This window comes from Schistocerca americana, chromosome 1, assembly GCF_021461395.2.
Source record: "Schistocerca americana isolate TAMUIC-IGC-003095 chromosome 1, iqSchAmer2.1, whole genome shotgun sequence".
In the NCBI taxonomy this organism is placed as follows: Eukaryota; Metazoa; Arthropoda; class Insecta; order Orthoptera; family Acrididae; genus Schistocerca; species Schistocerca americana.
In genome coordinates, this window is record NC_060119.1 from 1,157,041,939 (window position 1) to 1,157,069,043 (window position 27,105).

The window sequence follows — 27,105 nt, forward strand, 5'->3', positions numbered from 1 at the left end:
CTTCTAGGTGTCCAGATAGCTAATAAACTGTCGTGGACTTTCCACGTTCAGGATCTTGTTCAAAGATTTAATGCTGGCAGTTTTACTATTAGAACGCTATCTGAAGTAAGTGATCGTTCGACACGACAATTAGTCTACTTGACTTATTTTCATTCTCTTATGTCGTATGGTGTTATATTTTGGGGTAACTGTTCCTATTTAAAGGGATATTTTTGTCTCAGAAACGGGCAGTTCGGGCAATAGGTGGTGTAAAACTTCTCGAACCTTTTGTCGACCCCTGTTCACTAGATGGTATTTTGACATTGCCCTCTCAATATGTATATATTTTACCATCGTTTATTGTTGGCAATATCAGCTTATTCCCAAGAATTAGCAGCTTTCACTCAGTTAATACTCGGCAGAAATCCAATCTGCATTTGTATCACACGTCCACACAGAAAGGTGTGCAGTGTATTGCTGCACCCATTTTCAATAAGCTACCACAAGAATTCAAAAATCTTAGCAGCAATCCACGCGCTTTCAAATCAAAACTGAAGAGTTTCCTCAGGGGTCACTCCTTCTATTCTGTTGAGGAGTTCCTTGAAAAATTAAGCTGATTCTTATGTTACGTTGTTGACTGCGTTTACTTAAACTTATGACTTGACTTTTTTTGGGTTCATAAACATTTTATTTTATGTGTTATTACTTTCATGTAGTAATTTCGTATACTGACACGTTCCATGACCTCGGAGATTTCTTCCTCAATTTGGTCCTACGGAACTAGACGTGTAAACAAAATAAAGTAAAATAAAGTGTCACAAGTACAATTAGCAGGCTGTAAGGAAGGATATTAAAAACAGGAATGAAGAAAAATGTTCAAATGTGTGTGAATTCCTAATGGAGCAAACTACTGAGTTCATCGGCCCCTAGACTTACACACTACCGGTACTTAAACTAACTTATGCTAAGAACAACACACACACCCATGCCTGAGGGGGGCTCGAACCTCCGGCGGGAGGGAGGAATGGAGTAGATTGTCAATCAAGTGCAAGAACAAAGTGACTTCGGAAGAGACAGGTCATGTGTAGGTAACACCTTTACCCTGAGACAGATCATGGAGAAGATATAGGAAAGGAATACAAGCAGTTATTTGGTTTTCATATATCTTGAGAAAACGCAATGTCTCTAAAGCTATTCTTCGAGGTGCTGTGATCCAGTGAACTGCCAAAAAATTGTGTAAGAAATATTATAAACTTCTACAAGATGGCAGAATGTGTCCTTACAGTGGGGACAGAAATTTCTAGGGAGTTCTGAAATTTTCCCGGCGTATTTCTTCTTCTAATAATTTCCGGGTATGCAACCGGATCCCGTCGACATTCTGCCACGATATTTCGGCCCAGAGACGTCCGGCCATCATCAGGTGAGTACACAACTACTGAAGAGCCCAGGGGCAGTCGCGGTATTTATGCCGAATCTCGCGCATGTGAAATGTACTGGCATCCTACAGCGCATGCGTCAGGTGTTGACATGCTCAGCATAGCCGAGTTGTACGTGCTGCCCTCGGTGGTGGAAATAAAGGTTCATCTAGTCATTGAGTATCGAATGACACTGTCGATTCCGCTGTGATTGTATAATTTTAATCACAGGATTCCAATTTTTATCCAGCTGAAAGCCGTTGTCTCGATTTATAAGATTATTGGCAAGACGTATTTCCACTGATTCCTTGATTACGGAATCCCAAAAACTGGAAACCGGGGATAAAATTTTTGTTACATTGTATTCCATTGAATGTCCCAAAGAAATACAGTGCTCTGCTACTGCCGATTTTGACGGTTGCCGCAGACGGGTGTATCTTTCATGTTCTATACATCGTTCATGGACAGTGTACTCACCTGATGATGGCCGGACGTCTCTGGGCCGAAATATCGTGGCAGAACGTCGACGGGATCCGGCTGCATACCCGGAAATTATTAGAAGAATTTCTAGGGAGGTTTTCAGAATAACTTAAGGACTGTAACAAGGGTGCTGTCTATCCCCACATTCTTTAAGACGTATGTGAAGAAGGCGCTGATCTATGGTATAGAAAGTGCATGGACGTGGACACTGTAGTAGGAAACCACCATATGTACACACTTTTCTATGCTGACCAGTTTGTTGTAGCAAATGATAAAGATGATATAGTAATCTTATATGCTTAGGAAGTTGTTGGAAGAGTATAAAAAGTAGGGTTTAAAAATTAATTTAAGAGTTTGAATACCTGAGTAGTAGTCTATCACGTGATGGAAGATGTAACAGATACATCTAACAATGGATCAGGCAGGGAAGGACAGCTATCCACAAATTAAATCCCGTAGTTTGGTCTTCAAAAATTAGTTTAAATATTAAAATAGTTCCATAGAAATCCATTGTGGAACCAATAACAAGGTATGGGACTGAGTTCCGCAAATTCACAGAAAGAAGTAAAAGAAGACTTAGAGCTTCAGTAATGGACCTCTTGAGAAGAGCAAGTAGAATTTTCCGACTTTACCACATAAGAAATGAGGAATAAGATAAAGGCTGTAAGTCATTACAGTATTGTGGATAGAATAAAAGAAAGACAGCAAGAATGGTTAGGGCATGGCAAAAGAATGGAATAAGGCAGGTGCACGACGAAACTACTTTCATGGCAACCTACTGGAAGGGAAAGAAGGTGAAGACCACAGAAAGGGTGACTAAGCGGTATCCAAGAAGCTATGGAGAGAAGAAAAACAGCAGAGGAGGATGAATGGTGAGATCGAGGTATTTGGCGGAGGGATGCAGGATGAGGCGACAGCTGTAATGCCCCTGCAATAAGAAGAAGTACAAGTGTGTAAAGTGTGTCAGTGGTATGCAAGGAAAATTATCAGTGAAGTGAGGAAAAGAGAGTCTTAGAGGTAAAGAATTATCTTGTATTTCGAGTTTGTGTATTTTATTGGTTTTTGTTTGGTGCTAGTAGTGTGGTGTAACGTGGAATTTCTATGGTATTTTATCCTTTTAAGCCAATGAAAAACGCTTGTGAAATTTCAAAACATCGTTAAGGTAGTTTTTAAGATTGGAGCATCCCATTGGGCATGTTTTGGCTTAACATAAGTGCAGATGGGGTGCGGAAGCTGCCACGACAGCGAGAGCAAGTCCCAATCGCTGGGGAGGCTTGATTAAGCTTTGTCGTCATGGCCCGGCAGTGCCTTGGTAGGCTCAGAGAAAAGGAGTCGGCTGCGAGAATGTAAACGATCACACAGCTGAAGATTATACCGGAGAACTGTCATGAAATTTAAATTATGGTAAAACATCAAATATGACATCAATATGAGGTGAAAGAAGTTCTTTGAGAATAAAACTTACGGACACTTTAAAAGATTTCAGTTTGAACAATTAGTTTGCACTTGTGTTTTAATTTCCAAGACTACCTCTATTTTAAAAGCAATGGATGCAGGGTGAGTTGTATCACTGACATGCTGTTTTCTGGACGACTTTCATTTCTGAACACAGCATTATGAAAACACTTAACGTGAAGAACAGAACACTTTGTGAATCATAGCGCAGACATATGTTCTGTAGATTTTTGATTTGACTGATGCAAACTGCATCTATATCTGATGGGTTATGTGAATTTCAATCAAGTAGTGCATCAAAATTCAGGGAGGCAAGTGGCAGCCATGTTCGACCACAATCGGGCAGGGGTGGCTAGGCGCTGCTTGAGTCCCATAGAGGGTCGAAGCTGAGGCGTCTGAAACATTCTGGATGCTGAAGGAATATTTCCGCCAAAACTTAAAAGTAAGATGCAGTTTTAGTGGGAAGACACCCGTCAGCATCAGTTGGAGGACCTTGGCCCTGGCCCTGAAGAAACTGATCAAGAAGGGTTCCCGAGTAGGTTGATGCCTAAGTTACCGCTGTGGCTCATCAATGTAATTAAACTATGGATATTAGGAAAAGTGACGTTTCTGACATCACATTCTGTTAAAAAGGTACAAATAGGGGTAGCGTCCCCTTGTACCCAGAAGGTCATGACATGTGTTGACTCAAGACAGACCTGTAGCTGTGAGTTGATGCCTAAGTTACTGTTGTGGCTCACCAAAGTAATAAAAGTATGGATTTTAGGAAAAGTGACGTTTCTGACATCACATTCTGTTAAAAGGGTACAAATATGGGTAGCGTCCCTTGTACTCAGCAGGTCATGACACGTGTTGACTGAGGACAGAACTGCAGCTGATAGCTTCTCAAGTTTAGCGACGCATTAAGCTTTTTGTTAGATCATATGACCTTTGCAATGAAGAACTAAAGACAGTCACATGGGAAGTGACTGTAATTGGACTCAAAAGTGGTATTTTTCACTGTGGCAGTAGCTACAGTTTTAAACATGGATAAATCAGATGAACAAAAGTTATGTCAGGCTGATACACAGCACCTCAGATTGGAACTAATAAGTACGACTCTGCTTTTTATCTTAGTGTCGTGGCAGATACTTTAGTGGTAGTGGAGAATCTTCTACATCGACATGCTAAGCAGTATTGTAACTATCATGGCGCTTCTATTATAAAGTTCTTCATGAAACATGTTTTGTTTTGTGTCGGACTGTGGTCGCTAAATCTCCAAAGCTACGTTTTGAAGATTATCTGGCATTCGTGGCATCCATGCAGCCTCCATGAATTTCCTTTCAAGGCGGTTTTGTCTTTGGTTTGGAATTGCTATTGATGTACACCAACTGAATTGCATGACATATGGCCTCGACAGAGTAGTCTGTTTTTAGCAGACGAATTGAATATTTACAGTGATGAGCCAAAACATTACGACCACTGACAATGGCGACGTTGGATGCCGCCTAGTGGTACTGCTGGCACGTGACGTAGTCACAAAAGTATGTAAGCAGGACATACACGGACGGGGGATCATCATTGCAAAGATATGGGCTGCAAATGGGGAAATACATTGAGATAAGTGACTTGATAAAGGGCAAATTATTATCACGCAGAGACTGCGAACGAGTATATCGAAAACGGCGAAGCCGGTCGAATGTTCATGTGCTACTGTCATGGGCATCATCTAGGGAGAGAGGTAGAAGGACAGTAAAACTACCACTAGACGCTAAATGTTTGGACGTCCATGACTCTTCAGAGAACGCAGGGTTAAAGGGCTTATCTGCTCTGTAAAGTAGGATAAATGGTGATCTGTGGCAGCTCTGGCGAAAGAGCACATTGCTGGTGCATGCACAAGTGTTTTGGACCACACCGTTCATCACACATTGTTGAACATGGAGCTCCACAGCAGACCACACCTACTTATTCACATCTTGACCCAAAGACATGGTCAGTTATGATTGCAGTGGCCACGGGACCATCGGAATGCGACCTTCGATCAATAGAAACGTGTCGGCTTGTAACGCCGGAAATGCGTATCCTCCTATTTCCATCTATTGTACTATAAATTTTTTCCTTGTTTTGTTGCTTGAAGATATGACATTTCTGTGTCTTTATATATTGTAATTATCTTACTCTCTGTATATATACATATTTTTATGCATTTATGTTGATGTATAATTGGTTTGTTTTGTAAACATTATTTGTATTTTTACGCTGGGTCTGGCCTATGGAAAACTATGCTATCGAACGATTACATCGATAGGTCGTGTGGAGAACCAAAGTGTTTAGGATCTTTGGTAGTGTTAACTCAGCCGCGTGGAGCGCGGGCAGAGCAGAGTCTGGCGGGAGTAGGGCGGTGGAGCAGGTGTGTTGAGTGACGCTCCCGCGAGTTGCCGCGCTTTCGGGGTTTGGCAGAATGTAATTGCGTTCGACGTGCTATGATAGTTTCTGACACGGTGTCGCGGACGGGAAGCATTAGCTCGCGCACATCAAGAGCCCGTTCCGCCTGGTGACCGTGTCGAGAAGAAGACGCGCCAACATCCAGCTTCTGCAGCAGCGACGGCCGACAATGAGTGACTGTCGCCACCTCCTCGACCGACGACTTCAAACCTTCAATCAACCAACAAGGAAGACTGGAAGCACGTAAAGTATGGCAGACCTCAGGTTTTAAAATTGTCCCATTTATCTCACAAAATTACAGCAACTTAGCATGAACCTTTGTTGCTCATTGTCCCAATTGCACTGCCAAGCAGGGTCCCTTCCTTTTCTGGAGTGAACCAGAGTGTCGTTGAAATTCAAACGCCAGCATTAAAGTAATATCATTCCATTTCACTGCTTTAATTTCAAAGTTCAGTTAAAGTATTCATAGCTGGCTACAATATTTAGATTACGCAAGCACAAATTAAGAGTGTGAGTTTTGTTACCATATTTTAGCTTACCTGTGACTGCAGCTCAGCTTGGTACATACTAAATTTTACTATTGTTAATTGTTCAGAATCATTTAATTCAAGTTCAAAGTTAAATCTCTTATTTCTAAATTGCGTAGATTCAAGTAGCTTTTGAATGATTGTCGAGGTAGCCCAAGACTAACCTTATTTTATTGAATTTCGTAGTGCTCCAGAACAAAGTTCACTATTAATTTCAGTCACTAAATTAACTTTCAATTTTCTGATTTTATTCATTCTTTTGCTAAATTAAGTCAGAATTTATCGAAATTTATTACTTCTGACAAACATTCAGTTTTCACACAACACGTGTCAACCTTCAGTTGCCACGCTTTTAGTGCTAATTATATGTGCATTAATCTTTCATTTTCAGTTATTATAGTAGTTGTCCATGGGACTGGCGACCGTAATTTTCCCCAAATCTCAAATGTCTAATTAACGCCAATTATTTGTTAACGTAACGACCGCAGATTTACTTTCTTTATTAACTTTGCCCCTTTTCAGAATTAATTTCCACCAATTTCATTTGCATTTTTCCATTCATTTAGATGTAACCCTTTCCTCCCTCTTTACCGACAGGGTGCAGCAAGCTGCAGGTGGTGGCACATGTCGGCACTAATGACGTGTGTCGCTTTGGAACTGAGGAAATTCTCTCTGGATTCCAGCGGCTATCTGATTTGGTGAAGGCTGCCGGTCTTGCTTATGAGATGAAGGCAGAGCTCACCATCTGCAGAATCGTTGACAGAACCGACTGCAGACCTTTGGTGCAGAGCCGGGTGGCGGGTCTGAATCAGAGGCTCAGACGGTTTTGCGACCGTGTTGGCTGCAGATTCCTTGACTTGCGCCATAGGGTGGTGGGGTTTCGGGTTCTGCTGAATAGGTCAGGAGTTCACTACACTCAGCTGGCGGCTACACGAGTAGCGGAGGCTGTGTGGCGTGGACTGGGTGGTTTTTTAGGTTACGGGAAAGTACGGGGTGGGCAGCAATCTCAAAGGGTGCATGGCAAATACAGGACGTGCTTGGATCAAGGAACAGTCGGAATTGTAGTTGTAAATTGTTGTAGTTGTGCTGGGAAAGTCCCTGAACTACAAGCGCTAATAGAAAGCACAGAAGCTGAAATCGTTATAGGTACAGAAAGCTGACTAACGCCTGAAATAAGTTCTGCAGAAATTTTTACGAAGTCTCAGACGGTGTTCAGGAAATATAGATTAGGCAGAATTGGTGGTGGAGTGTTTGTGTCTGTCAGTAGTGGTTTATCTTGTAGTGAAGTCGAAGTAGATACTAAGTGCGAATTGGTATGGGTGGAGGTTATACTTAACAGCCGAACTAAGTTAATAATTGGCTCCTTCTACCGACCCCCAGACTCCGCTGATATAGTTGCTGAACAGTTCAGAGAAAATTTGAGTCTCGTAACAAATAAACACCCCACTCATACGGTTATAGTTGGTGGGGACTTCAACCTTCCCTCGATATGTTGGCAAAAATACTTGTTCAAAACCGGTGGTAGGCCGAAAACATCTTCCGAGATTGTCCTAAATGCTTTCTCTGAAAATTATTTCGAGCAGTTAGTCCACGAACCCACGCGAATTGTAAATGGTTGCGAAAACACACTTGACCTCTTAGTCACAAACAATCCAGAGCTAATAGAGAGCATCATTACTGATACAGGGATTAGTGATCACAAGGTCGTTGTAGCTAGGCTCAATACCGTTTCTTCCAAATCCACCAGAAACAAACGCAAAATAATTTTATTTAAAAAAGCGGATAAAGTGTCACTAGAAGCCTTCCTAAGAGACAATCTCCATTCCTTCCGAACTAACTATGCAAATGTAGACGAGATGTGGCTCAAATTCAAAGATAAAGGTACACAAAACAGGTCCGAACGCTGTTGCAGAGGCAACGGAAAAAGCATGCGAAGTTCAGAAGAACGCGAAATCCTGAAGATTGGCTAAAATTTACAGACGTGCGAAATTTGGCACGGACTTCAATGTGAGATGCCTTTAATAGGTTCCACAACGAAACATTGTCTCGAAATTTGGTAGAAAATCCGAAGAAATTCTGGTCGTATGTGATGTACACAAGCGACAAGACGCAGTCAATACCTTCGCTGCGCAGTGCCGATGGTACTGTTACCGACGACTGTGCCGCTAAAGCGGAATTATTGAACGCAGTTTTCCGAAATTCCTTCACCAGGGAAGACGAGTGGAATATTCCAGACTTTGAAACACAAACAATTGCTACCATGAGTTTCTTAGAAGTAGATACCTCAGGGGTTGCGAAGCAACTCAAATCGCTTGATACGGGCAAGTCTTCTGGTCCAGATTGTATACCGATTAGGTTCCTTTCAGTTACGCTGATACAATAGCTCCCTACTTAGCAATCATATACAACCGCTCGCGAACCGGTAGATCTGTACCTACAGATTGGAAATTTGCGCAGGTCGCACCAGTGTTTAAGAAGGGTAGTAGGAGTAATCCATCGAACTACAGACCTACATCATTGACGTCGGTTTGCAGTAGGGTTTTGGAGCATATACTGTATTCAAACATTATGAATCACCTCGAAGGGAACGATCTTTTGATACGTAATCAGCATGGTTTCAGAAAACATCGTTCTTGTGCAACGCAGCTAGCTCTTTATTCGCCGCTATCGACAGGGGATCTCAGGTTGATTCCGTATTTCTGGATTTCCGGAAGGCTTTTGACACCGTTCCTCACAAGCGACTTCCAATCAATTGCGGTCCTATGGGGTATCGTCTCAGTTGTGCGACTGGATTCGTGATTTCCTGTCAGGAAGGTCGCGGTTCGTAGTACAAGATGGCAAATCATCGAGTAAGACTGAAGTGATATGAGGTGTTCTCCAGGGAAGCGTCCTGGGACCTCTGCTGTTCCTGATCTATATAAATGACCTGGGTGACACTCTGAGCAGTTCTCTTAGGTTGTTCGCAGATGATGCTGTAATTTACCGCCTAGTAAGGTCATCCGAAGACCAATATCAGTTGCAAAGCGATTTAGAAAAGATTGCTGTATGGTGTGGCAGGTGGCAGTTGACGCTAAATAACGAAAAGTGTGAGGTGATCCACATGAGTTCCAAAAGAAATCCGTTGGAATTCGATTACTCGATAAATAGTACAATTCTCAAGGCTGTCAATTCAACTAAGTACTTGGGTGTTAAAATCACAAACAACTTCAGTTGGAAAGACCATATAGATAATATTGTGGGGAAGGCGAGCCAAAGGTTGCGTTTCGTTGGCAGGACACTTAGAAGATGCAACAAGTCCACTAAAGAGACAGCTTACACTACACTCGTTCGTCCTCTGTTAGAATATTGCTGCGCGGTGTGGGATCCTTACCAGGTGGGATTGATGGAGGACATCGAAAGGGTGCAAAAAAGGGCAGCTCGTTTTGTATTATCACGTAGTAGGGGAGAGAGTGTGGCAGATATGATCCGCGAATTGGGATGGAAGTCATTAAAGCAACGTTTTTCGTCGCGGCGAGATCTACTTACGAAATTTCAGTCACCAACTTTCTTTTCCGAATGCGAAAATATTTTGTTGAGCCCAACCTACATAGGTAGGAATGATCATCAAAATAAAATAAGAGAAATCAGAGCTCGAACAGAAAGGTTTAGGTGTTCGTTTTCCCCGCTCGCTGTTCGGGAGTGGAATGGTAGAGAGATAGTATGATTGTGGTTCGATGAACCCTCTGCCATGCACTTAAATGTGAATTTCAGAGTAGTCACGTAGATGTAGATGTAGATTAACTTCGATGACGATTGCTTTTCCCAAATTTCCATTAGGTACACGCGGTTTAATTTTTCACTGTCATTAAGGCCGAAAAGTGAGGTGGAGGTTACACGTGGCGACCTGGTGACAGGGCAATCTTCGGATTTGAGGTTGTTCTGGACACGAATTTTGCATTGTGCAAATCTCGAAACAAAGGACTGGTTACGAACAGGTCGTTACGTCAGCGAGAATAAGTAGTGTGAGGAATCCTAATTAGATTTGAGATATGGCATTTATATTGAAAATTATTAAAATGAGTGAAGACAACAATTACCAAAATTTGGTAGACTTGGATACGGAACAATCGGTCGAACAGTGGGAAACGCGCACCGCGGAACGCATTGTTCAGGGGCAGGTGGCTAGCATGCGAGACGCGACCGCCGAAACGCAACAAAGAGCAGAAATGGAATTCCAAACTTTAGGAAATGATTCGGAATCGGAAGTGAAAATAAAATCTGAACCCCTTGATGACGAATACGGGGGGACAATTAAAGAGGCACCCGCTACGGAAGTATAACCGCTGGTTTCCGAAAATTTAACTGATTTAATGAATGTATTGATTAACGAAATCAAGGCTCAGTCTAGCAAGATAGAAACTCAATCGGCAGAAATTAAAGCTCAGTCTGCCAAGCAAGAAGCTCAGTCTGCCAAGCAAGAAGCTCAGTCTGAAAAAATTGACAGGATGCTAGACAATCAGAACAAAGCTATTAAAGTTGTTAACAACAATGTTTGAGTTGTTAACACAAAAGTTGATAAAATCAAATAAGATATTGTTGTGATTAATACCGAAATCTGTAATCTTAAACAGGAAATGATAGGCGTTCAGGCGGAAATTGCGAGCATAAATACTCGTTTTGATTCCGAAATTAGCAGAATCGAGAAAGGTGTAGGAGAAGAAGTTACTCCGATCATTGAGAATAAGGTCACTGAACAAATTCAATTAGTGAAAAAAGAGGATCAACAGAAGGTGGAAACTTTAAACGCTTTAGTATCCGAAGTAGATACTAAAGTGAGGAAGCAAGCTAATACCTGTGAAGAGAAAAAGAGGGAAGTGGAAACACTTGCCAAGTAATTACGAGAGTTTCGGAATTAGAAAAGAAACTTGACGAAAAACAGCGCTATGTGCCAATCTGCGCACATAGTTCGGAATTGTTGACGAAAGAGGAGCGGTTCGACCCCTTGAAAAAGGCGATATACACGCGACGGATTTCATTAAAAATTGTGAAAGAGTTTTACCCAAATCATGGAATAATGAGAGAAAAATTAATGCGGTTATTGACGTGTTGGCTGGTGATGCCAGGCGTTGGGGCTTAAACCTCAACATTACGAACCTGACTTTTGACGAGTTTAAAAATTTGTTTCTGGCTGAATACTGGTCAGAGCAAGAACAACAAAGTGTCTGGCGCGAATTTGTCGTATCGACGCCTTTCGATGCGAATTCGCGCGGCTCGATGAAGGAGTTTTGTGAGGGCTGGATCCGCAACATGGAATATTTGCGTGATCGCCGCACGGAATACGAAATAGTCTGGGAACTCTACAAGAAGCTTCCAGATGATACAAAGCGATACGTAGGAAGCAATTACAAGGCAATCAATGATTTCCTGGAAAGAGTTGTGGACGAGGACAATTGGCGCAATAATCGCGACAGTGGTAGAGGCCGCGGTAACAACAACGGGTACCACAACAACCACAACAACGATAACCATGGGAATAATGCATACCGCAACCATGGCAGCAATAATAATAATGGTTCAGACCGTAATAACAATCGGTACAATGCAAATAATAAGAGGAATGACGGAAACCAGTATCATACTAACGTGATACGGGCTTCACAGAATAGTAATAACACCAGAGGATGTGAGAAGCCACCTCAGCAGCATTCGGGGAGCAGATCTGCTGGGATGAGACAGGGAAACAATTAGCCGTGCCGGTGTGGTGCCAACCGGGCGTGGAGAAATTTTGGCGGCCCAATAACAGGAGAGGTGGTGGTGGTGGTGGTGGTTAGTGTTTAACGTCCCGTCGACAACGAGGTCATTAGAGACGGAGCGCAAGCACGGATTAGGAAGGAAATCGGCCGTGCCCGTTCAAAGGAACCATCCCGGCATTTGCCTGAAACGATTTAGGGAAATCACGGAAAACCTAAATCAGGATGGCCGGAGACGGGATTGAACCGTCGTCCTCCCGAATGCGAGTCCAGTGTGCTAACCACTGCGCCACCCCGCTCGGTCCAATAACAGGAGAAAACCCAGGTGTCGTCGTTATGAAAATTCCGTATGGAATAATCAACGGCGGGCGAGTGTGCTAGTGTTCAGAGAAAGGAGTGCGCCCACAAGTAGTAGATCAGCTGTAGACACGGCAGTAGAAAATACATTCGCTGTCAGTGAGAACAATTTAAGTAGTGTTCTGGAAATCGATTATAAAGTGGCTGCTGTAACACCCACAGCGGAACTGGAGATTGAGTTTAAGATTCGCAAGTGTTGAGAGAAGATCAGATGTCGGATAACACGTCCGTCATCGAGCGAGGGAATCAGAGAGGGATGAGGTCTGGTTAAGGCAGTTCGGTCGCTTATACGACGAACTAAAAGATTATAGGGGCCTGTACGGGAGAAGGGTTTATGGGGAGCGCGTGGAGGATTTGCCGCGTCTCGTCCCGCAGGAAGAAGGTGTTTGTGAAGTGATAGAAAGTTCAGGCCCTAACCGGCAGACTTTACCAGAAATAGTTGATTTTAATGGGGAGCACGAGCAAGATACGTCGTGTTTCGTCCCGCAGGATTTGGATGTTGAAGTAGTAACGGAAAGTTGTGGCCCTAACTGGCAGAACTTACCGAAAGTTATAGTGGTAGAAGTAGCCGACCCATCCGACGCAAAACTCCAGTCTAAAATTGCGACAGTATTAATGAAAAAGATTACGAAAATTTTAGTGATAGCCGGACACGATTGGTAGAAAAGCACGTAGATTACAGCGTGTATGAGGTTAGAGCTGATGTTATACGGTCGGACGGTAGCAGTGTGGGTTGCGCAGATCCAGAGGAAGTAATTGCAGATACTACTGGGCACATTCCTCCAGGTAGATTGGCAGATGAGATCAATCTGACCAAAGTGGAATCAACGAAGGTGACAATTAGTGAATTGATAGCAAAGCAACACTCCCTAGTTGACGAGATACAAGAAAAGGTTTCGGTATTGGAGGCGAAGCTACAGACTAAGCCTCAGGACAAACGTGTTGAAATTAAAACTGTATGACCTGGATATAGACGAGGATTTATTGTGGTAAAATAGAGAAACAGTCGAGGATAAGTGTAGACAGATAGTAGTGTCTGTTAATATGCACGGCCTACAACTAAACGTGTTGATTGACACCGGGGCAGAATTGAGTGCTGTGTCTGGGAAAATATTTGAGTTACTGAAAGACAGACCTGGTATCGTAGTTATGCCAGTAACAGGAGTGAAAATTATCGGTGCTACTGGGAAGGCCAGTAAACCGGTCACAAAGCAGATTTTTGTCAACTTCGAGATATGTGGGGCACGATTTGAACAAGAGTGTGTCGTCGTGCCAGACTTAACTACGGAAGTAATTATCGGGTTGGATTGGCTATTAAAGTACCGTGCAATGATTAGTTGCGAAAGCAAAACTTTGACATGTACACCACAAAGTAAAATAATAGTAGTTAGTTTTGACGAGGCAGGAGACGGTGTGCATAGGCAATACCAGCCTATACACATTGTTAACTGGCCAGATGCCATTGACATAGGCATGAATTTGAACTACTGTAATGTGAGGAATCCACGGATTGACATTAGTTTTGTTGCGAAAAAGGATTGTTTGCGAGAAATAATGAAGCTGAAAGCCGATGCTCGCATACGTCGTCATTACGCTAAAGCGCGTTTTGCTAAGTTTGCAATCGGAGACTTAGTACTTGTAAAAGCTCATGAGAAATCGATCGAGATAGACAATGAAATCTCTAAATTTAAGTTTGTTTATAATGGACCGTATGAAGTCATTGGTATACCTCACACAAATGCTTATTGCTTAGAGTATCCAAGCTCTGGAAAACTATTAGGTATACGGAACATTGTATACTTGCAATTGTACCAACCTACGATTGATCGATACAACAGAATGGGCAATTTTTACAGTATGTAAATATAGAGTGTAAGATTTAACGATTTGCTAGATTGCCATGCTTTTGCCTGACCAAGAGGACAGGAAATAAGTTGTAATTAATAAGTAATTAATTTTCACTAAATGATTTAAGAGTAACTGATTATTAATCAATTGAAAAATCCAACCTGCTATTTTAAGTTTTCAGCTGAGTCACAGTAAATTAAGGAATGTAAATATTATTTTGTAAATAGCTGTAAGATTTCATAAATATGTGATTTACTAGCCATTGCCAATGTATTTAGACGCTGTTTTAAGTTTCAGGCTAGTAGATCCGTGTGATGTTGGACAGTGTTGAGTTATCCACTGGGGAGTGAGTCTTTCCGAAAGAATTCAGTGAAACGGACGTTCTGGAAATGCCGTTACACAGGCGAGTGAGATCAAGCGTGCCGCAGAGGCGGGCGCAACAGTACTGGCGAGGCGGAGCCGCTGTCGGCTCTTGTGCTGCTGTCGGCATTCTTTTACTTGCGAGTACGGAAGGCGGAGTTGTGTTTTTCTTCCCGGACAGCTGATGTCAAAGAATTCTGCTGTCAATATGTATGTTTTTTTCGATCTGCTTTATATTATTTTCTTGTTCAGTGTTAAGTGGACTCTCATGACAAGAATATTAATTATGAAAAGGTTATATAAAAATGTGTTTTCTATGTAATTAATTATTAATTTGCGTATTTTGATCTACCTGTTTTTATGACCATGTACTCTGATTAATTTTGTAAATAGTATTCCATTTCTTGATACTGTTAGGAATTTTGCTGATTTTAGAATAGCTAAACCATTTTCTATGTTTTCTATGAATTTTAATATTTGTCAACCTGTTTTCTTTCGTGTAAGATGACAGAGTGGAATAAGGTTAGGAGTGTCTCCACTCAATTATTATGGTCTAAAAATTGGTTTATGGTTAGTCAGCCTAATGCTAAATTATCTTGACGTTTTGAGCATATGCATTTCCGTTGTTCTTTTTTTCCTTTTTGGGACATTTTCTGAGTCTGTTTAGGTTACACGAACATCCTCAGACAATGTGGGGCACGAGTAACGCCGGTAATGCATATCCCCCTATTTCCATCTATTGTACTATAAATTTTTTCCTTATTTTGTTACCTGAAGATATGACATTTCTGTGTCTTTATATATTGTAATTAACTTACTATCTGTATATATACATATTTATGCATTTATGTCGATGTATAATTGGTTTGTTTTGTAAACATTATTTGTATTTTTACGCTGGGTCTCGCCTAGGGAAAACTATGCTATCGAACGATTACATCGATAGGTCGTGTGGAGAACCAAAGTGTTTAGGATCTTTGGTAGTGTTAACTCTGCCGCGTGGAGCGCGGGCAGAGCAGAGTATGGCGGGAGTAGGGCGGTGGAGCAGGTGTGTTGTGTGACGATCCCACGAGTTGCCGCGCTTTCGGGGTTTGGCAGCATGTAATTGCGTTCGACTTGCTATGATAGTTTCTGACACGGTGTCGCGGATGGGAAGCATTAGCTCGCGCACATCAAGAGCCCGTTCCACCTGGTGACAATGTCGAGAAGAAGGCACGCCAACATCCAGCTTCTGCAACGGCGACGGCCAACAATGAGCGACTGTCGCCACCTCCTCGACCGACGACTTCAAACCTTCGATCAACTAACAAGGAAGACTGGAAGCACGTAACGTTTTAGAACTGTATGGCAGACCTCAGGTTTGAAAATTGTCCCATTTGCCTCACAAAATTACAGCAACTTAGCGTGAACCTTTGTTGCTCATTGACCCAATTGCATTACCAAGCAGGGTCCCTTCCTTTTCTGGCATGAACCAGAGTGTCGTTGAAATTCAAACGCCAGCATTAAAGTAATATCATTCCATTTCACTGCTTTAATTCTAAAGTTCAGTTAGAGTATTCATAGCTGGCTACAATATTTAGATAACACAAGCACAAATTAAGAGTGCGAGTTTTGTTACCATATTTTAACTTATCTGTGACTGCAGCTCAGCTTGGTACGTACTAAATTTTACTATTGTTAATTGTTCAGAATCATTTAATTCAACTTCAAAGTTAAATCTCTTGTTTCTAAATTGTGTAGATTCAAGTAGCTTTTGAAATGATTGTCGAGGTAGCCCAAGACTAACATTATTTTATTGAATTTCGTAGTGCTCCGGAAACAAAGTTCACTATTAATTTCAGTCACTAAAGTAACTTTCAATTTTCCGATTTTATTCATTCTTTTGCAAAAATTAAGTCAGAGTTTAGCGAAATTTATTACTTCTGACAAACATTCAGTTTTCACACAACACGTGTCAACCTTCAGTTGCCACCCTTTTAGTGCTAAATATATGTGCATTAATCTTTAGTTTTCAGTTATTATAGTAGTTGTCCATGGGACTGGCGACCGTAACTTTCCCCAAATCTCAAATATCTAATTACCGTTAGTTAGTTGTTAACGTAACGACCGCACATTTACTTTCTTTATTAACTTTATCTCTTTTCAAAATTAATTTCCACCAATTTCATTTGCGATTTTCCTTTCATTTAGATGTAACCCTTTCCTCCCTCTTTACCGACAGATTAACGTCGGTGACGACTGCTTTTCCCAAATTACCATTAGGTACATGCTGTTTAATTTTTCACCGTCATTAAGGTCGAAAAATGAGGGGGAGGTTACAGGCTCTTCAGGTGAATCACATTTTTGCTACTCTAGGTTGATGGTTCTCCACAAACGCCGTCACCGAGGTAAAAGGCGGCTCGAAACGTGCAGCGTTCCACGGACGCAGACTGGTGGGAGCAGTATTACGCTATGGGAGACATTCTCCTGTACTTTCATCGGACCTGTGATAGTAATCAACAGCTGCGAACCACCTGCATCCCTTCATGTTTGATGCCTTTCCCGATGGCGATGTCATCTTCCAGCAGTATAATTGTCCGTGCCTCAGAGCCAGAACCGTGATACAGTGGTTTGAGGAGCATTATTGTGAACTCACGTTGATTTCTCGGAGACGTATTCTCCTTATGTAAATCCCATGGAACCCATCTCGGTCGCTATCGGGCGCCATCACCACGTACGCATATTAGCATCGCATTACTTAAGCAAATTACATGACCTGTGAGTAGACATCTAATTCCACATACCTCCACAAACCTACCAATAAAATTTCGGATCCCTGATAAACATAATCAGTGTTGTACTTCGTTCTAAAGAAGGACAAACAAGCTCTTCATGAGGTGGTCATAATGTTTTGGCTCTTTATTGTATTTGCTGCTCAGTCAGCCTCTGCCCAAGCACATAATTTCATTCAAGGGCTGTGCATATGTGACCAGCCAGCTGGAAAGCAACGTTACATACTAGTGCCGTCCGAGAAGTGCTGGTAGGTAGTGATGCTCATTCGGACCGAACTGTAAAAGTATCAGATAGCTCCAGTTTAGCGTTAGATTGTGTGGACCTGTTATATCTCCCAGTTACTGCTGCAGAGTCGTATGATTTTTTTCCTTCTCTTCTGTCTGTTAAAAATCGATGCACAAGCAGTAATGGACAAGGTGAAACTGGTTACAAACTGTGTTCCACCAATATGAAATACTTCGAAAAAAACTATCTGTATACACATAAATGGCACTAATTCAGAAAATATCTTTGTTGTGGAGTAGAACTGGCTCTTTATTCGCACTGAGTAACGAGTGCTATCGACAGTGGATCTCAAGTGGATAACAAATTACTAGATATCCAGGAGGAATATGACACCATTCCTCACAAGAAGCTTTTGTTCAAGTTGCATACCTATTGAGTACCGTCCCATCTGCGTGAATGGATATGTGGTTCTCTGTCAGAAAGATCTCAGATCATAGAAATTGATGAGGAGTGATCTAATATGAGAAAATCATAACTGTGGTTCCTCAAGAAACATTGTAGGCTCTCTGATGGTCTTAATTTATATAAACAATTTAGGAGACAATGTGAGCGTACCTAGTAGATTGTTTGTAGAAAATGTCAACCTTTTACAGAGTAATGGAGTCACCAGAAGATCAAACCGAGCTAGAAATTAATTTAGACAGGCTATCTGTCTGATGTGAAAAGCGACAACTAATCTTGACCAATAAATTGTCATAGGTGCTCCACATTAGTATTACAAAAATTCCGTTAAATTTCGGTTACACGGTAAATCACACAAATTTAAAGGCTGTCAGTTCAACTAAATAAATCTCTGGGAATTACATCATGGTTTATTGTCAGAAAATCTACTAAAGGGACTCTCTGCAATATACTTGTCCATCCTCTTTTATAGAGTTTCTGCACAGTATATGATCCTCACCACACAGGACTGAAGGAGGACACCGAAAAAGTTCAAAGAAGGGTAGCTTGTTTTGTATTGTTCAAAAATAGGGGGAAACTGTCATGGATATGAGAATCGTGTTGGCACGGTAGTCATTAAAAAGAAGACTTTTTCGCTGTGGTGTGATATGTTTACGATATTACAATCACCAGCTCCCCCCCCCCCCCTCCCCCACAAGTCGCAGAATATTTGTTTATGCACATTAATGAGGGTGTAAGGATGGATGACTATCATGATAAAGTAAAAGAAATAGTAGCTCGCACAGATATATTTAAGTGCTAATTTTTGCATGTTCTTTTCCAGACTGAAGAGTAGAGAGACAGTCTGAAACTGGTTTTATGCACCCTTTGCCAAACACTGAACTATGAATTGCAGAGTAGTCATGTGTATATAAATCATTTAGTTGTTCAACAAAAATAGCCTTGTAGAAAGTACACTAGGATGAGTTGTGGAACTGCAAGAGAAAGATGAAGTATTTGTCAGTTATGTAGGTGAGCACACTAATCTGCTTCAGCAGTTTGGTGAAATAATGACAATGTTGAGGAATAGAGAATGTGGTTCCACAGCAACTTGTCTTCAGTGGGCTATACCAAACGAAAATTGTAACGTAACACATAAGCTGGTGAGCAATTAGCCAAGCAAAAGTTATCGAGTCGTGGTACTGTGAATGTTGGTTCGGCTGCTGAGACCAATGCGAATGGAGACAGCTGGTGTGTGACCAAAATCCATGCAGCTAGGGGCAAGCGAGCTTCCAGCAACAGGTAATCGGCAGTTTTCTCCAGGCCGCAGACGATGGGGAATGACGTTTAGCTATCTGGCTACCGTGGTCTGAGAGAAATTGGCTCCAAAGATGGCGGCGTTCGCAACATGGCAGAATATGATTATTCTGAAATACTTCGAAACTCAATCGTAGCTCGCTGTTTCATCGTAGAACAAAAACAGTCACGTCACATATACATGGGGCTGAAATGCATATGTAGAGATATAAATACCATGAATATCACGAAAACCATAGACCCTACATACTCACAGTAAATGAATAATCTTACAGTAGAACATTACAATCAATAGCTGTTAAATACTTCATGAGAACTGGACAAATCAGATATTGAATGATAGCTTAGAGCACTTGCTGTCATTCCTGATAGCCACACATTTGTACATTTTTTATTATTGTGTTACTACTGTTTTTATGTCCTTTTAATTATGTAAATGTGCCAGCTCATCGTTTTCTCCACAGTAACACAGCAAATGATCACAACATGATAACTTGAATACCTCTCCCTACTTAATCATGTAATGAAGTCTACGTTATTTCTTAATTTCTAATTTATTTAAATCAATTATATTAAAAACACTCGTCATTTGAAAGCGATAGTTTGCATATAAGATCTTTTAGCGTCACTGAATAGACCGTGAAAAGACGCGGCTATTGGACAGTCCAACTTTAGTGCTTTCCATGCTTTAACAACTTTCTTTCCGTTATTTCTCGTAACCATGCATGCGTAAAAGTCATGTTTTAATTAATAATGCCTAAACTGTTACGTGCAGAACAATGTATATGGTCTTAGGGGACTGAAAAAGAGAGACCTTTCGTTTAACAAGTATGACACATTTCTAAGTTATGTATATTTTAAATTATGATCCATTTTCTATGTTTTAAGTACGTCGTGAATTTTGGAGGGGGAAAGCTTAAAAGCGCGAGCGAGACTTCACTTCTAGTCTTTGTGAGTCGAGCGGTCATTGTAAACAGGATGCATCTGGCAGTCTGTCTGTATGGATCGGTCTTGAGGTAACTTGTTGGGGGCGTGGATGGTGTGGCTTTTGACTTGCATCAGTGATACATTCTGGGCGAAGAGTGGTCGAAAAAAACACTTTAATATTCGTTTGTTGACTGGAATTTTAACATTCGCGAGTATTAGATGTGGTTCAGTACTGAACTTTTTCAGATGCAATTTTGAATTAATACTGTATGCAGCGTGTGAACCGACAAATGATTTAGAGAATATGTTGATCACCCTAATAGATATCATGTATTTAAGAGATGGAGAATATTTTGTATTTAGTTGAAAAGCAGGGGGCTCTGTTCTCTGTGTACTAGTATTGTTTGAATAGTATTTGAGGAATCTGCTGTCATTCTAATCACGCATTCAAGCAAACTTTATAGAATTTGAGTATTTCCATGTTTAAGTTTATTGCTATGGGACCACCATTTTTAAGATTTCATAGTTTTGACTGAATGAATGAATTATTAGTTCATTCCACTCGAACTCCCTCTAGCCACCTACACAGTTACTCAGTTATTATTGTAATTATTATTCTGTTTCGTTTGAACTTGTTTTAGGTTACAAAATTCGCATTAAACGCGAATCATTGGGTTAGTAGACTAAAGGAGCAGCGATTTTAGCTACTGGGTGTGAAAGCAATCGAGTACAATCCGACCCTATTAGCATATCGAGCCACAGTTCTGAATAGAGGACTGCATCGCCCATCTGCGTTCAGTGCTAAAATCGTCTCAGGGATTTTACTTAGTAAAAAGCATTGGCACCCAGTGAGACGCAAAGTGTGCCACTATTTCATGTACTTTTCTTAGGGAGATACTCACTCTTCGACACACTGAGCTGCAGTGAGTGCCCAGTCTTCGTTCAAGATGACGGCGCCACACCAGTGTTCTGCGTTCTTCTGCAGCGACAGCTGAAACACAAAGTACTGAAGTTACTCCGAATTCAGAAACAGCGTAGAACAAATAAGGAAGTCCCATAATCCAAATGTAATATAGAACAAGATTCCCTGTGCAGGGGGTTTATCATTGCCTTCAACATCTACACCTATACTGCGTGATGTTAGGTGGGATGGGGAGAGGTGAGTTCATAACAATTTTGTCATATCGTGACGTCTCGAATGCTATCTTCACGAGATCGTTCTCTATCCGCTCGAAAAAAATTTCGAAAATCACTGCCTCTGGCATCAGTATTAATGCCATGACTCTCCCTTTTTATAATTGGAAAATGTAAGTCACCTCGTATTACGATAGTTTGATCAGGAAATTTACTCGTTTTGTGCTCCAAGTTTTCTAACAGGCATACTGCCACCTCAATTCCTGAGGTAGGCCTTCCACCAAACTGTTCTCCAGCGTGAAATGTGCTTCTGTGTCGTTTCTGTGGCTCTGAACACTATGGTCATCACTCCCCTAGAACTTAGAACTACGTAAACCTAACTAACCTAAGGACATCACACAACACCCAGTCATCACGAGGCAGAGAAAATCCCTGACCCCGCCGGGAATCGAACCCGGGAACCCGGGCGCGGGAAGCGAGAACGCTTCCGCACGACCACGAGCTGCGGACTCGTGTCGTTTCTAAGACTGTGGTAGACGTTTGGTTTGTGTTCATATGAAGACTTAGGGAGTGCAAGAATGAGGAGACGTAAATTTGGTGCAAGGTCATAGCCTACACATCTCTACAAAACCAAAGGAGTTCATGAACTTAACATCTGCACCCCATAGATGGGTCACTTTCAATAGTTCCAAACACTACGATTACCTGAGATTCTACCTAGTCGATGGTATACTCTCATCAGTCTAACAATGTATCATTGTACACTGTTTCTTAATTTCTCACACATTTCTTCCATATTTCTTCGTTTCATAACTCTCCCCATGAGACGTGTGGCCACTCGACTTATGGAAATAAAATCCATTGTAAGTAATAGAGGATCTGCAAATATACTTCTCAGTCCTGCCGATGGATAATATTGTGCAAATACCGCAACGAGGAAGTCACTGATGACAGTGCCACTAAAGCAGAGTTAATAAACACGGTTTTCCGAAACTCCTTCACCAAAGAAAAAGAAGTAAATGTTCCTGAAATCCAATCAAGAACAACTGCGAAAATGAGAAACATAGGAGTAGATATCCTCGGTGTAACAAAGCAGCTTAAAGCACTTAATAAAGACAAGGCCTCCGGTCCAGATTTTATACCAGTCATGTTTCTCTCAGAGTATGCTGATACAATAGCTTCATATTTAGCAATTATATACAACCACTCGCTTACAGAAAGATCCGTACATAAAGAATGGAAAATTGCTCAAGTCACACCAATACCCAAAAAGGGAAGTAGGAATAATCCGCTGAATTACAGGCCTATATCACTAACGTCGATTTTCAGTAGGGTTTTGGAACATATACTGTATTTGAACATTATGAAGTACCTCGAAGAAAAGGATTTATTGACACATAGTCAGCACGTTTTCAGAAAATATCGTTCTTGTGAAACACAAATACCTCTTTATACTCATGAAGTAATAAGTGCTATCGACAGAGGATGTCAAATTGATTCCATATTTTTAGATTTCCAGAAGGCTTTCGACACCGTTCCTCACAAGCGTCCTCTAACCAAACTGCGTGCCTACGGAGTATCGCCTCAATTGTGTGACTGGATTCGTGATTTCCTGTCAGAAAGATCACAGTTCGTTGTAATAGACAGAAAGTCATCGAGTAAAACAGAAGTAATATCTGGCGTTCCCCAAGCAAGTGTTATAGGCCCTCTATTGTTCCTGATCTATATTAACGACATAGGAGACAATCTCAGTTGCCGTCTTAGATTGTTTGCAGATGATGCTGTCATTTACCATCTTGTAAAGTCATCATATGATCAAAACGACTTTCAAAATGATTTAGATAAGATATCTGTATGGTGCGAAAAGGGGCAATTGATCCTGAATAACGAAAAGTGTGAAGTTATTCACATGAGTACTAAAAGAAATCAGCTAAATTTCGATTACGCGAGAAGTCACATAAATCTGAAGGCTGTACATTCAGCTAAATACTTAGGGATTACAATTACAAATAACCTAAACTGGAACGATTACATAGATAATATTGTGGGTAGAGGAAACCAAAGACTGCGATTCATTGGCGGAACACTTAAGAAGGTGCAACAGGTCTACTAAAGAGACTGCTTACACCACGCTTGTGGTGTGGGATCCGCATCAGGTGGGACTGACAGATGACATCGAAAAAGTACAAAGAGGGGCAGCTCGTTTTGTATTATCGCGAAATAGTGGAGATAGTGTCACAGACATGATACATGAATTGAAGTGGCAATAATTAAAACAAAGGCGTTTCTCGTTGCGACGGGATCTTCTCATGAAATTTCAATCACCCGTTTTCTCCTCCGATTGCGAAAACATTCCATTGCCACCCACCTACACAGGGAGAAATGATCATCACGATAAAATAAGAGAAATCAGGGCTCACACTGAAAAATTTAAGTACTCGTTTTTCCCGCATCCCGTTCGAGAGCGGAACGGTAGAGAGACAGCTTGAAGGTGGTTCATTGAACCCTCTCTCAGGCACTTCATTGTGAAATAAAGAGTCTCACGTAGTTGCAGATGTAGAGCTAATGGTGACAGTTACAGTTGACACTTCTGCAAAACGCGATTGATAATAATCGTTGTTGCGGTGTTGAATTTCTCACGCCAGGAGAACGAAATATATATGTGCGAGAGGGTGCTCACAGTTGGATGATAGTAGCGTTCACAGTGCCCTCTGCCGGGAGCTGCAGAGAGCCACTCTGAGCGTTCACTGTGGAGAATGACTCAGCCAGGAGGATGCAGTTAGCAACGTGCAGAACGTAACGTGTTTTCTCAGTTGCGAGTCAAACAGTACACTCTTTCATCTTGTTTGTGATAGATTTTGCTCTGTTTGGTGGAGTACTTTGATCATATTCTAATAAGTACACAGTCAACCGTGTCAACTCCAACGAATTCGAGAGTGTTACACTTTTTCCTGTAATTGCACAGAGATTTGATTTGAAACTGAAATAACCAGCGAACAGTTCCCCCTACCCTCCATCTCTCCACCCTACATCTCCTTTCCCAAGGTGGCTTCCATCAACTCCCCCTCCCAGACGATGCCCTCTCTCCCTCCATTTATCCCTCCTATCAACTCTGATCCTCACCCCCCTCCTTCCTCCGTCCTTTCCCTGGGCTCCCTCTTCCTCCCCCCTTCCATCCTGTGTTTTCTCCCCGCCCAACCTCCCCCTAAGTCCCTTCTCCCCCCCCCCCCGAGTCCTTTTGCATTCCCCTCCTCTGTATTCCCCACTCCCTGGCACATCTGCTCAGCACCCCCCACCCCTCTTATGGGTCCTCATTCTCCATTGGCTTCTTTCCCCCCTCCAACCCTTCACTTTTCCTCTCCTTCCCCCCCTTTTTTTCCTCCATCATCTGTCCAGTTTCCCCCCCACCAGCTCTCGGCTGTGGTATGTCATATTTGTGCCAACTTTTTAGTGCTGTGTTTAAGTGAGTGTTCAGTGTTGTGTGTCTTTCCACAGTGTTGCGAACAGAAATCATGCTGTCGCTGGGTGTGCATTTTATATCTTGCAAACAGAAACCAGACTGTCGCCGTGGTTTTTTTTTTATCTGTGTGTCTGCTATTTTTCTGCTTCTTGTGTATTTTCTTAGCATCATCAACCCTGTGTTTTATGTTTTAAGTTCTAGAATTTTCTGCCATTTTACCTTTAAGTCACCGATTTTATCGCCAACTGTTATTTTTTATTATCTTCATCTTTTTAACACAAATTCTGTAGGCTGAAGATCGGCGTAGTAAGTTGCTGCCAGCCCGCCCCCCTTCGGGGGGAATTGAAATTCTATAAAGAAAAAAAAAAGCGAACAGTTAACAGTGGAATCAGTATTGCGTTCGCCAGCTTTATGGTTTATGGTTTGCTCTGTGAAATACTCAGTGCGGAATATACAGGGTGGGCCAAATATCTCACGAAATAAGTGTCAAACGAAAAAACTACGAAGAACGAAACTCGTCTAGCATTAAGGCGGAAACCAGATGGCGCTATGGTGAGCCCGCTTGATGGCGCTGCCATAGGTCAAACGGATATCAACTGCCTTTTTTTAAATAGGAACCCCCATTTTTATTACATATTCGTGAAGTACATAAAGAAATACGAATGTTTTAGTTGGACCACTTTTTTCGCTTTGTGATAGATGGCACTGTGATAGTCACAAACATATGGCCCACAATTTTAGACGAACTATTGGTAACAGGTACGTTTTTTAAATTAAAAAACAGAACGTAGGAACGTCTGAACATTTTATTTCGGTCGTTCCAATGTGATACATGTACCTTTGTGAACTTATCATTTCTGAGAACGCATGCTGTTACAGCGTGATTACCTGTAAATACCACATTAATGCAATAAATGCTCAAAATGATGTCTGTCAACCTCAATTCTTGGACGAACAATCCACCTGTCATGAAATATGCTATTCAATACCGCTTCAACCGCACGCGAGCTATGTGCCGGACATCCATCATGTTCGAAGTACATCGCCATTCTGTCATGCAGTGAAACATCTTGTAGTAACATCGGTAGAACATTACGTAGGAAATCAGCATACATTGCACCATTTAGATAGCCATCGATAAAATGGGGACCAATTATCCTTCCTCCCATAATGCCGCACCATGCATTAACCCGTCAAGGTCGCTAATGTTCCACTAGTCGCAGCCATCGTGGATTTTCCGTTGCCCAATAGTGCATATTATGCCGGTTTACGTTACCGCTGTTGGTGAATGACACTTCGTCGCTAAATAGAATTCGTGCAAAAAATCTGTCATCGTCCCGTAATTTCTCTTGTGCTTCGTGGCAGAACTGTACACAACGTTCAAAGTCGTCGCCATGCAATTCCTGGTCATAGAAATATGGTACGGTTGCAATAGATGTTGATGTAGCATTCTCAACACCGACGTTTTTGGGGTTCCCGATTCTCACGTAATTTGTCTGCTACTGATGTGCGGGTTAGCCGCCACAGCAGCTAAATCACCTACTTGGTCATCATCATTTGTTGCAGGTCGTGGTTGACGTATCACATGTGGCTGTACTCTTCCTGTTTCCTTAAATAACGTAACTATCCGGCGAAGGGGTCGGACACTTGGATGATGTCGTCCAGGATACCGAGCAGCGTACATAACACACGCCCGTTGGACACTTTGATCACAATAGCCATACATCAACACGATATCTATCTTTTCCGCTATTGGTAAACGGTCCATTTTAACACGGATAACGTATCAGGAAGGTTCAAAAATGGTTCAAATGGCTCTGAGCACTATGGGACTCAACTGCTGAGGTTATTAGTCCCCTAGAACTTAGAACTAGTTAAACCTAACTAACCTAAGGACATCACAAACATCCATGCCCGAGGCAGGATTCGAACCTGCGACCGTAGCGGCCTTGCGGTTCCAGACTGCAGCGCCTTTAACCGCACGGCCACTTCGGCCGGCTGTATCACGAAGCAAATATCGTCTTCACTGGGAATGTTACGTGATACCACTTACTTATACGATTGTGATTATTACAGCATCATCTATCACAAAGCGAAAAAAGAGGTCAAACTAAAATATTCATATTTCTTTACGTACTACACGAATATGTAAAAAAATGGGTGTTCCTATTTTAAAAAACGCAGTTGATATCCGTTTGACCTATGGCAGCGCCATCTAGAGGGCCAACCATAGCGCCATCTGGTTTTCCCCTTCA

The 27,105-nt window shown here is 41.8% G+C and overlaps 1 protein-coding gene across 1 annotated transcript in view; it reads right to left on the reverse strand.

Moving 5' to 3' along the window:
• LOC124597599 (mite allergen Der f 3-like) overlaps positions 1-27,105 on the reverse strand; it is a 112,944-nt gene that overhangs the window by 65,186 nt on the left and 20,653 nt on the right. Inside the window, exon 3 of the mRNA XM_047135947.1 lies at positions 21,159-21,247. Coding sequence (XP_046991903.1) covers positions 21,159-21,247 — 89 coding nt within the window. The remainder of the gene's footprint in view (positions 1-21,158; positions 21,248-27,105) is intronic.